The sequence below is a fragment of the Festucalex cinctus genome, chromosome 6 (genome assembly GCF_051991245.1).
Source record: "Festucalex cinctus isolate MCC-2025b chromosome 6, RoL_Fcin_1.0, whole genome shotgun sequence".
NCBI lineage: Eukaryota > Metazoa > Chordata > Actinopteri > Syngnathiformes > Syngnathidae > Festucalex > Festucalex cinctus.
This window is the reverse complement of record NC_135416.1, coordinates 12,969,668-12,982,774: the sequence shown is the minus strand read 5'-3', so window position 1 is coordinate 12,982,774 and position 13,107 is coordinate 12,969,668. Positions and strand designations below refer to the sequence as shown.

At 39.9% G+C, this 13,107-nt stretch overlaps 1 protein-coding gene across 2 annotated transcripts in view; it reads left to right on the top strand.

Annotated features, from left to right (window-relative positions):
* dlc1 (DLC1 Rho GTPase activating protein) overlaps positions 1 to 13,107 on the top strand; it is a 79,693-nt gene that overhangs the window by 17,042 nt on the left and 49,544 nt on the right. Inside the window, exon 4 of one of the 2 annotated variants that reach the window (XM_077524010.1) lies at positions 2,725 to 2,755. In XM_077524010.1, coding sequence (XP_077380136.1) covers positions 2,725 to 2,755 — 31 coding nt within the window. Of the gene's footprint in view, positions 1 to 2,724; positions 2,756 to 11,539; positions 11,958 to 13,107 lie in introns of those variants that run through there. The other variant, XM_077524011.1, reaches the window with a different exon arrangement.

Below are 13,107 nucleotides of genomic sequence, written 5' to 3'. Positions count from 1 at the left end.
ATGCATATATTTGTGGAGACTGTGAAGTTGTATTTTACAATTTTAAAAATGTGCAGAATTTCACAAGTTACTTCATGTTAAAGATTAGATAGCTCTTAATATGAAAAGAAAAATGCACTGAGCGGTCACCAACGTCTTGCAAATGTAATTATGCCATCCAGTGGCAGAAATATGACTCGCTTTTTTACAGTATAGTGCATCTTTTTAATTTTAACTCAATTTCATGAATTATTATGAAATTACTGTATCAATGATTAAAAGATGCATCTATATTTCTATTAGTGTAACACATTTTTGCCACTTTTATGTTAACAACTAGTCTCTCGTTTCTCTTTATGTAACCTTTCAAGCCATTTTCAGTCCGAGGCCATTTCCAATGAATTGTAGATACAAACAACCACATTGGGAGTATTTGTAACTCACCTGTTTCACAGAAAACTGTTTATTTGCAAACATTTGCTGTTTTTGGAAAAATGTCATCTACCTGATCTTATACAGTATGTGGAAACAGTACCGCAAAGAAAGCATTCCATAACATTGTAATACATATATTTGGAGTAGGGGATATGCCCGTGGACACTGGCAACGTTGTGGTTTACTTTTCTGTTTCCATTAAAGGGGACTCACTCAGTGATGGTGTGAATGTGAGCCTGAACCGTTATATGTGTCCTATGATTGACTGACGACTACTCAAGGGTGTCGTCCAACTTTCACCCAGTCAGCTGGGATAGATTCCAGCACCTTTTTCTAGCACGTCTTACAATCCTTGTGTTATTTCAACAAAGAAAAAGATCACTAACTCCAAATTTTGGCAGGATATGAATCTATGTTAGGGGACCTTTTGTGCTGGATGCATAAAAAAGTCAAAATTATTAATATTTTTGTCTGTGCGTACACACATACACACAAAGGAATGTCGCAAGGACGTTTTGGGGCTAACATTACTTGAGTCCAACAACAGATGTTATAGCACTGAACATAAATTTGTCTCACAAGTTACCTCACTCTTGTTCTGCTTATCCTGGTGAATTAATACCCGTTAAGTCTCCGGCTCTCCCCTTGGGCCTACTTTTGGGTCTTTAGCTGGCAATTAACTGTAAACGTAATTGTCCACAGAGTCACGTTTTACTCGTTACATATATGCCTAAACACGTACATACCCGGGCAGATATACCACAAGTGATGGACTTGCTTTGACTTTGACCAAGTTTAAAACAGAAAAGACTCAAACAGATGTACAGCATACAAAGGCAACACTTTATCTGGTGCTAATCACACGTGAGAGAAAACAAGCCATGAATGAATGAAAGCAGTCATAGTATTCACGTTCACCAGAGTGTATCACACTTGTGTTGCTGTAGTGGTTCAGCATAACGTAAGAGCTCTCTTGAGACTAGCAAAACAAAAGGCACATGGTCATAGTTTAGCTTTTTATTGTCTTCTAATTTGTTTCTGGTAGTAACCCCTGCAGTATTTTATTCAATGTAAATGATGATGATGTCTCAAATTATAGGGATAGATATAGGTTGTAATTCAGTGTGGTGTCAAAATGGTTTGAATGAAATTGTGCATGTTGTACTGAAAAATTGCATTTAGTTTTGCACTTAGGGCTGTCCTGCATAGTCTCTTTCTTTATTATGTCCAGTGGTATGATTGCATTGTCATTCCAGGAACATAAAGGGCACAGTAAAAAAAAAAAAAAAATAGGAGGGCATGTGCTTTCCTGCATGTTAAGTCTGGGCATGTGCGAGAATGTCATTTGTCACACCAGTGAAGGTGGAGCACAGCACTGTAATCACCCTTTTTCACAGCCAATAAGAGCCTGCATTTTTTTTTTTTTGCATTTGTTTCCAATGATGCTGTTCTATATATACGGCACCAATGGAAGGGGGGTGGAGAGGGGGGGGGGGGGGGGTGTGGTAGGGGTTGAAATCAACCTGGCACATTTGGACTAGGTCAAATAGACTTCATTAGAACTAAAAAACTCAACACGTAACGAGCGATCTTATTACAAATATTAAGAGGGGAGGACACATCCATTTTGTAGTTTCCTTACAAAAGGAGTAAATTGGACAAAGTGGACAAATGCCACAGAGAATGTACCTTGTCTTCCTTGCCTTGTCTGAGCTCTTCCAGGGGAGTGTGGATTAAAACAGGTCAGGATGTGGGGGTCAGCCAAGGAACCCGGGGTCAAAAGTCAGAGGCAAGAAAGACCTCTGCATTCCAACCGACTGCTGCACACCATGTATACACACACCGATGAACCCCCACACACACACATGCACACATAGCCAACGACAAGCCTGCACAATTCTTTTCTTTGACTCAACATTATTTTGATGCCGATTTTTTTTTTTTTTTTTTTTTTTTAAGCCTAATCATGAACCATTACATTCCCAGAATGATGATGTTATCAGACAAGCCTCTCAGGATGCTTGAGTCAACAATGGATCAGAGCACAGCTTGCTATACTTGGGCTCTTCATGATGCAATATTTGTCAAGAAGTTTGTAATCTTCGGTGGCCATGCATTAAGATGTTTGCAGTAGTATGTATACTGTATGAAGCTACTGCTCGCCTCTGTGCTGTCTTCATTGTCCAATCTGAAGGTGTCACCATTGAGTTATGTAGCCATGTTAATTTCTTCAAAGTATTGTATGTTACACAATGTTTTTGTCTATAAGATTTGGTTGTATCACATAATTTGTTTTCTTCTCTTTTTCAGAGTACTGCAATGCCAGAGAGGACAAAAGCAGGTCAGTGATTTTACTGTGTTGATACATCGCTTACAATTGTATAGCCACATACCTTCGGTGTGGTTTCTCATCTGTTAGAACATGTTTGTGTTGCCTTTATTGTTGACAAAGCGTAATTGTCTGCAATTGTCGTGATCTGCCTCAGTCTGTAGTCATATGAGGAGCATTTGCAATACAGTTCCTGATATCATTGTCCGGTAATCGGTGTGGCGCAAGAGAGGGAAAAACGGAGTGGAAGGGAACAGGATCTGGTCGGATGACTCGCTTGATGTTAGTCTTGATAAGAACCCAGACTCATCTAGCGGACCATCTAGCCTGCCGCCTTTCCGAGATAAGAGCCAGACTGTTTGTCGAGCCTGATGCCCAAAACATTTGACCTGCATCTGTTTACCCATTCCAGTTAAATCTCACTCAGCTGCTTGGGCAATTATGTCAGTAATGAAAAAGTCAAAGACTATTTTCCTGCTGGTCCAACAAGCATCCATTCATACATTTTCTACACTGCTTACCGTGTTAACAGTCATGGGGAACCTGAAGTCTATCTCAGTTGACTTCAGTGAAAGGGGAGGAAGAGGGGTCCTAATAAATATTTTTTTCCCAACGCAATGAAATCTACCACACATGGCCGCTGAGCGCCGAATCTGTCTGTCTGCGCCTCAATCAAATCGACCTAAATTGCATTACACCACCTGTGCCACCACTTAGACCTGTTTTTCACAAGTCTAAATCCAATCTTGTTTTTATGCCTAGCACATGGGCGCCTGTCTATTAAAATAGGGCCGGCAGAGTAAGTCCTTTATATCAGGTGTATCCACAGTCTGGGCCATGGCTATCTTGTAAAATCTAGAAACATATTAGAACATTCTGAAGGAGGATTACATCACCAAAGACACAAAATTGAGATATATGCTGTTATTACCTTCTTACATTCTTAGCATACTATGGCATTGGTTTTAGCATGGCTAATAAACAAAAGGTGAAGAATATCAAACCTCGCACATCAGTCAAGTTTTTGGTATGTGGTCGGAAAATGTCTTGCAAGCAGTCAGGCACAATGAAGGTTGGAACTTTCTGTGTGAGTTTACAGGCTTAATATTCCCTTACATGCTGGTTGATTCAAAAATTATACAACATTTAGGGTTTTCCACTTGAGATGCTCCACTTTATCTGTATTTAATGCAGCTACAAATCATCAGCTAAAGGGATTTGTCTAGAATTTGTTCAGCACTACACCCACCATCATCAACCCTTATGACTTCCAGCAAATGAATAGCCTTCAGTGTCACATTATGTCAAAACATCGCAATGCTTTACTTGATGAAGCAGCTTTAAGGCATTCAATCCGAGGGACTTACTTTTGTCTTTTAACTTATTCACTCCCAGCCATTTTCACTGAAGCAATCCCCTTCGCTCCCAGCTATTTTACCAAAAGAAAGATTAGAGTATCTTCTTTCATCAAGGAAAAAAAAAAAGTATATTTCTGTTTCTGTTTTGCAGCAATTAGCATTAGGATGTAGCTGAGATTCATCATTATTCACAAATCTGTTGAAAACACTGGGGAAAAGAAGTTTTTGTAGCACGGACCTGTTTGATCTCATATACTCTATTGCCACCTGCTGGCTGATTTTGTAATAACTACCATAGCTTCAAGCGTTCTCTTCAGAGGCTACATAAAAGCCTCCTGTATGCTCAGGCATTAAAAAACAACAACAACAATAACATGTAAATATGCTTTTGAGACCATGGTAATATTTAAAAAAGAACGTATTTATACGTTTTTGGGAGCAACTATGTCCAAACATTCAATCCCAAGTACGTATTTCTATATTTGTTTTAATTGTATTAATTCCACCTGGTAGAGTAAAGGAGGGTCTGATAATTTTTGACACGGAAATTACGAACATTCTTTCTCTTCCTCCGCTGTGTCAGCAGTCTGGTGCTAATGCACCAGGTCATCAAACTATGGATGGACAGACAAGCGGCTGGTGGTGGTCAGTGTTCATTAAATATCCCCCCCATGCCCTCAGTCCTTTGGTAAACATTGCTGGCGAGGTGGTGCGACTTGGGGACGAGGCTTTCATATTGCCCCCTGCTGTTGCAAAGCCTGCTGGGAGTCCTCACTCACTATTGCTCTGTCTCGCCTTGTAATTACTGCTGCTCGCTGTGAAAGCCTTTCACAGAAAATGTTCAGAAGCTGTTGGTATGTCAGTTCTCATGGTGTCACCACCTTTTTAGAGAAAAGTCCAAACTTTTTGTGCACAACTGAAGTTTGCAGAAGACATCATGCAAACTTCAAAAGGGCCGTAATACTCTGATTTTACTTTATGTAAATCAGTCTGGCCTCCTGCAAGCGAGTTATGTAAGTCCCAGCGCCGCCTCCGTGTGATGGGGAGTATGTGGGAAGTCAGTAGTGGAGTTTTGGGGGCCTTGGTTGAGCACAAAGCCCAGTGTTCATTGTAGTACTTCAAAGAACCCTCTGTATCACCATTAAAGTATCTGGGAATGACACATTTGTGACAGTGTTACATCACACACTCTGCCCTAAAGGCTTCCGTTGCACTGCCATGAGAGAATTGTCCATTCATAGTTAATTTATATCTCTGTGACGACTGAGGCATTTTAATGATCAGCCAGAAGTTCCAAGTCATTTCGAAGTCTTGCACCCGTTATGCTCCGACACTTAATGTCTTCCCTGCAGTTGTGGGTGTACCAAAGTGTGCAGTCAGTCTTTCCTGTGCGTGAAGAGGATGTCATTATTGTCTCTTATTAAAGGGAAATACCTGTTGAGGAGGTTTTTATGGGGCTCCCGCCATGTTTGTTACAGCCGTAGATTCCAGAGCACTGGTGAACACCGTCTGTCACACGATCGTAAGGACAGCAATTCTTACTTTCTTCTCAAACTAATGCACTGTAAGGAAAGGCAAGGCGGTTTTATTTCAATGGCACATTTCATACACAAGGCAACTCGGTTGACTTTCCATAAGCAAAGACACAACACCTACAAGCATCAACACAACAGTTAATGACATTCAGAAGCAAAGAGAAAACAAAATCAGCTTACAAAAAAAGAACATACATTGACTGACTTCTTTGGCATCTTATTCCATTTGTGTTCAGCATAACAGCTAAATGCAGCTTCACCATGTTTACTTTGAACTCTGGGTTCCACTAAATGACCCAAGTGTGCAGATCACAGAGCCCTATTGGGTTTATAAGTAGTATAACAAGATATATGCACCTTTTAGCTACAGGAAAATATTGTGTTTTTGTGGCTAGATACGTTATGTTAAGTGTGTTTTGTGGCAGGACTGGCATGGAATAATGCATGCTGTCCAAATCAGCTATTAATCCTCAATATAATTTTGCACCAAAAATGGTCCTTCATCTCAGAATTTGACTTCAGCTTGATTTTTTTAGTATTATTATTATTATTATGGGAGTAAAAGTATTTAGTACCAAAACAACATCAATCAAGCCTCATAATCAGCTGTATCTTTGCAACTCATACAGATGTTTCACACAAGGAATGATGGCTATATAAAAATTTTATTTTCAATCTCTGTCATTTTCCTGTCAGCACGTTTAATATGAAATTATGTCATAACTGAATGTGTGTACTTGTCTTTAATTGCCTCTGAGCTTGTCAGCACCCATTTGAAAGATTCTTGGGATGCCTTCATATTCTTCATCTTGGCTGTAGCTAATGTTTACACAACTACCCTGTGACGCCCTGATCTAAATATAAACCAATAGAAATGTATAAACAGAACACAATGATGGGCAAGTAACCAGGACCTTTGGAGATTCCAGCATTAATCAGCATACAATTACACACTTTGTCATTTGATTACAATCACAATACAGACAAGAGCCATCCATTCAGTTATACTTTGTATCTCACATTTTCCATCAGTTACTGGAGAGTATGCGGGGAAAATAATTCGTGGAATTTACTAATTGTTCTGCCTTACCATGCTCTGGCTGAGGTAATCAACAAAAATGTGCTAAATTTGGTAAGAAATACAGCAAAGTCAGTGAAAATAATAAAAAAAAATAATAATTTAAAAAAAGGACAAAGTTGAAGCCTACTTTACTAGGATCAGGATTAGTGTTGGACATTCCAGTTCTCACAACATTTTTCAGATGTTAAAATGTTGGTGGTTTCTGAAGCTGAGCCGTGATCGGTTGTTTTCTGAGCCGTGAGCTACTGTGATGTCATTGTTAGTCCACATCAAGTGGCAAAATGTCCGCCACTGAGATGAATAAACATAGAGAAGTTCATTATATTTCATTAAAAAAGAAGTAGCTGGTTTGCACCCTCATTTTTTTCCCCCTCCAAAAAGTATTGCAAACCTCAGAATCAGAAATGAATTGAGGAACACATTAAAAGATGCCCAACCCTAATTAGGATATAGAGATGTGATACTATATTCTGTGTTTGTCTTGGTAAACATGTTCTTTCACATCAGATGAGCCGCTGATATTGTGACTTAGCATCGTCGCCATCATCAGTACCACCATCTTTTGGAATCCACAAAATTGGCACTTTTGAACACCAATTTACTCTCATTTCCGACTGTCACAACGAAAACAATCACCATTCACACAGGCAATCTTAGTTTTGGCTAAATTCTGTTCTACTCTACTTTGTTCTTGCCTAAAATCGACAGCAACATGCCCTTTGAGGATGTTAGAGGGTTGAAAGATGAAATGAACCACCAGTGGCCTGAAGCCAAGTCCGATTTAGCTTGTGACTGATGTTTGTTTTTCTGTTACTGTTCCTGCTTTTTTAGACTGCCGTATCCTACTTTTTTGCCAGGTATCCATAAATAGCACGAGACTCACTCACTGTCTTTGTGCAAGGTCACATTCCCGGCTTTCCTCATCAGTGTCACAGCCCCCCGCCAAAACACTAGCCCCTCCTCTCTCGCTCACCTTCGCTTCCTGTGTGGAGACTGGTTCTGTACGCATTCCATTTATATTTCACACTTCAACCAGCAGTAAATACATTTGCAGATGCAGGCTTTAACAGGAGTTTAAAAACCTCAGGAACCGCTTTGTTCTTCCTCTTGTTTCCCATGCATCGCATCTAAGACCCCTTTGGGGCATCTCTGTGCTTCAATGGGTCGCTGAGAAGGAAACCAAGCCACATGAGGGGGGGATTTACAACAGGAAACCGGTTTTACTTCACTGCCAGAGGTTCATGAAAACTATCTTTGAAACCGTTTTTGTACTCTGGAATGTCATTGATCAGATGGTTCATCATCAATATTTTTGTTTTTTGTTTTACGAGATAAGCGAACGTATGGCGAGCTATAGGCTATAATGACATGACAGTGGTCAAGGGAAGAAGGAAGCTCTAACTGATTGTCTTTGTTTTCACTCTACCCTTTATTTGCCTTGACAGATTTCCCTTTATAGGCTAGTAAGATTTCGCTTATATAATTATGATTTTGTAACTTTAAACTACTGATGATGAAAATAATAATGATTTATGTAATTGGTTCTTTTTGTGTGACACAAGCTCTTAAGGAAGACGTGACTGTGTTACACGGCTGACGACTGACATATGAAAAACGTTTTTTTTTCTTATCTGAAGTTGGTGGGTGGTCTGATTCAAGCTTGGTGTTCGGTGCACAGATAAGCGTGAGGTTATCAGACAGATATAGTGGGACTAGTAGAAAGTAGGGCAGGCAGTTTGGTTGAAGGATTGAGGGTTTGGTTTGATGGCAGATACACATCAAAAGGAGATTGCAAACAATCTCACATTTGGGCACCACCACAAATGCAGAACATCAATATGAAACTGACACATTTTTGGATGCCCTGTAAAGAATGAAATAAAATGTATTGTTTGTAATGATAGTCACTCTACTGTATGTGAATTGTACACACTGTTTGAAGTCTGCGAAGGAACTCCTACTGCCCTTGTTTTTCTACTCCCAAGTCAGTATGCTCTGCCAGGTAGCCCTCTGTTGTCCTCTAAAGTTTCACACTGCCTGCGCTGAAAAGTTATTTCTTTTTCATGTGCATCACAAACCTGGCAACCCACCACAATGGAGATGGAGGGTATTCAAAACGTACTATTGTTTAAGATCCTTTTGACAATATTGTCTTCTTTACATTAACATTTATTACTATTTTGCCAGGTTAAAAATAGTCAGATGGTTGTTCGTCTCTGTGTGCCCTGCGATTGGCTGGCAACCAGTCCAGGGTGTCCCCTGCCTACTGCCCAGACCCAGCTGAGATAGGCGCCAGCAGCCCCCGCGACCCTTGTGAGGAATAAGCGGTCAAGAAAATGGATGGATGGATGGATGGATAAAAATAGTCATTTGGTTCACATCAAGTGATTTAAAGAGAGCTATCTTAGCAAAACAGATCTCTTTGTAAAATATGTGTATTTTGATGTGTGTTTGTTTACCTGCACCCAGCCCCAATCCTGTTCCAATAATATTTTAAGAGGTCATTCCCGAATTGCAAATTCACAAACAAAGGGAGAGTGAAAGCAACAATGTGGGACTCCGACCTTATCAGTCTCAGCAAACCACAAGGGGCCATAAAGTCAATTGACCGTGATGGGCATAATGCTATCAGCAGACTGCAATAAGCCAGCTACATTACCTTCTCTAGCCGGAGCAATCAGGAGGAGTGCTGAGCTTTCTTGCTTGAATGTGTTAGTGCTTAGTGGAGAATGCAGTTGAGGGCAATGTGAAAAGTGCATAAGACTCATCAAAGCTGCACATGCGCAATAAACCTATACATCAAGCCAATGGCTAACATATTATACAATCAATCAATCAATGTTTTTGTTGAAAATGAAATGCGAAATGAGCTTTCTAGTGTCACAATTTGAGAGTCACTAAGTTCTTCTGGATTTCAAACTGTTGGAATGCTTTCAGACTGAGAACATGAGTGAGCCTGCGAGATTTGCTGATAAACTTCCTTGCAAGATAACATCATTTAATTCTATGATTCTTCCACATTTTTCTAATGCTCACACTGTACCAAGTTAACTAAAGTCATGAGTTTTGAATAAGTTGGTTTGTTGAAACCTTTGTTGTGATTTGTATAAACTTTTTTTTTTTTTCCTTCTTGGTCATGTTTTTATGCCCAGTAGGACCTATGGAACTAACTGAAATTTGAGTATTTTGATAGGCTAGCGTGTTGGTGATGTTCTTTTTGAATTTCATAATTAATACATCAATCTTAACAACAATAGGGTGCAATTTGGCGCTGATTCAAACGAGGTTTCTTCCGGCGAATGACCTCTGGTCGCAAGCTGTTTAACATTGCATGGCTGCTTGTTTTTATGATAGGCCAACCGCAAATGGAAATTTTCAGGGTTTCTGCATGTTTTTAGCACACTCAAAGCATTGTCCAGGACTGACTCGCGGAGAAAAGTGATCACTGGCTGCTGTGGTACATCACATGCTGTAATCAAAATACAATAGGAGCACTATTCAACCCTGTGACTTCTGTCGTCTTTCGTTTTGGGAACTCTACCCCAAGTGTTTCACCATTGAAAACGTCAGCCGCTATTTATGGTTATGTTTGGTTGTGGGATATTGTTCAATAGCTTAGATTTAGAAATGTACGGCATGGGGGCACTGCAAAGTTTTATAAAAATGCTTTGACTACCCCTTCCCCCTTTTTTGTTTAGTAGGTTGACTTGAAACAAGCATCTTTTAATTATATTCAGATCTGTTTCATCAGTATTATTGTTTAACCATATAAAGCCAAACATATAATATTAAATACAAGACATTTTGAGCCCTCTACTTCATTAGTATAATGTTTTTTCCCCATTAAAACCCTGACGTATATGACCTGGCACATGCATTGCACAGATAATCCATTAGAGGGCAGTATCACCCAGGTGGTGGCTTTTCCAGCGACCTTGCAAGATCGCCTCAATTGAGAAAGGAGAGACACCTATATTTATTAAGAGTGGGAAATGTTCTCTCTGTTTTTTTTTGTGGAAATACTAATATTTGTGTTATGTCTCTTTGTTACATTTTTGACAGTTATAAATATGTGAATTTAAAGCATTGTGACCGGATGTATCAAATATGACACGAATCAAATATGTAGAAGTTGATTTAAAAAAAAAAAAAAAAAGAAAGGTTTGTTCAGAAGGACACAAAAATACTCTATTTACAAAGAATCCTAATTTTCTCAAATATTTCATGGGTTCATGCTTTATAGGATTAATTACTAATGATGCTGTCCATGTGTAAACAGAGTACGACGGGTGTGAAGGGTGGAGATTACCTTGAATGTAACAAATGCACTCAGGGGTTATGCTGTATGTTTATAGAACCTATATAGCAGATATCAAAATGTCATAGGAAAGTGGGTCTTATTATCAAATGGTGCACCACGACTCCATAGGTAGAATAACATGTAGTTCAATCTAAATCAAAAGCAGTTCCTTCCCCAAAATCTGAAATCACTTTGAAACTAGCTTACTCTTTCTTTTAAGACCTTAATGCTGAATATGAGTTGTTAACTCCTCTCTCGCCCAAGTGACCCCTAATGGACAATTTGCTGTGCTGTTCAGGTACATGCCTGTCAATCGTGTGTAGCTGCCCACAGGTGGCTAAGGTAAATGGATGCAATGGCGATGGGAGACGTTGGTTGTGCCTTTAAAGCACTCCGATATGCGCTGTGACCACTGAAGCTTGAGTCAGAAAGCACTTACTCACATAAGTATATTCACACACACACACTGGAAAGAATAGAATATGAGAGTATTGCGGCACTAGCTGGATGTGTCCCAGCAGTTACCGCATTGAAGCTTGCTGCAGCAGATGGGAGTGTACAGTCCAGACTGGAACAGAGCAGAGTGAGAGCCAGGAGGAGGCAGAAATCGATACAAAAAAAAAAGGGAGAGAGCAGGTAGCCAAATTATATTTGAGACAATCATCCAAATGGAAGGAAGGATTGAAACAGTATAGGTGGAAGCTTTAGGAAGGTGCGCAAACAGACTTGATCAGCAACGTCAGTAGGTGAGGGGAAACAAACAAAACAGGTTGGAGTCAGTTTGGACTTAAATCAGGCTGATCTGTTGGAGGTGTCAGCAGCATGTCTCGCTCCATCAGGCTGCTCCTTCTGCAGAAGTCCTTCAGTGGACACAACACATCATCCAGCTCCAGAGCCTTAGATATGATCAACAAAAATGTTTGGGAAAGCCGATTGACGGGTAAGTGAGCTGATCAGTGTAATGCCGCACTAATAATAATTAAGCATGCCATTACGTGTAAATTATGTGTATCTAATAGATTGTGATGCATGGGTCATCGACAATATAGTGGTTCACTCGGCTGGCTTTCCTGGGAGGAATTCCAATAGGTGTGAGTGTGATTGGTTGTCTGTCCATGTGTAGTTTCTTATTGGCCTGGTGATCAAGTCAATGTTTCAATCCATACCTGTTCACATGGCTGGGGATTAGATTTATTGCTTTATAGACTGTCAACTAAAAATGCAGCAGACCATGAAATGAAATTTGTAGTTAAGACACACCTCCTCTTAATAGAATAATTGGATTGAGAATGAGAAATGACAGTTTCATTTTAATTACAATACATTTCTATGAAGCATGACTCATGATTATCTCAGAGAGACACATTAAAATTTTGTATCCAACTTTACTCATAATGGGTGGATTAGATATTCCTCTAATGCAATTTGCTGCTGCATTTTGAAACATGCATGGGGAAATAATGTACTGTCTCGTAGGAGATCAAACTAAAGCAACCTGGAAGATCAATAGATGGCTACTGACGGAATTGTTGGACACTGATATAATTTTGCTCACATACCGTATTCCTCTTAGCTATTGTGAGTTTTGTGTCATGTCCTTCTGTGCTTCTGATAACTGCAGCTTTTATCTGTGTCACTGCAAGCACGCGTGTATGGTTCCTCATGCATTTCATCTCTAACTAATGAGCCAGTAGTGTGTGTGTGTGCTAAGGATCCGGCCCATTAGTCTGCTTTCAACTCCCTGTAAAATACTTTAGTGTTACATTTAATACTCTAACTTGTACTGCAAAGGTATCAGCAAATGTGTTGGCTCAATTGAGTTTTCATTCTGGGCTACAATCGCTGGAATGACAACAATAAAGAGTTGGACACAATTTTGCATTTGTGCGGCTGCTTTGGCATTCAATCTACTCAAAACTATTAGAATCATTCTCAGAATTTTACAATTTACAACCTCCCTCGATTGACCTTATTTGGGGGCGGGGTAGAGTCCGCTCGGGGATCCAACCTGCACGGTGACCATGTCGCTGGTTTAGGAGCACAGAGCGCTACCAGTGAGCTACAATTGCTCTGCCGCTAACACAGCTCAG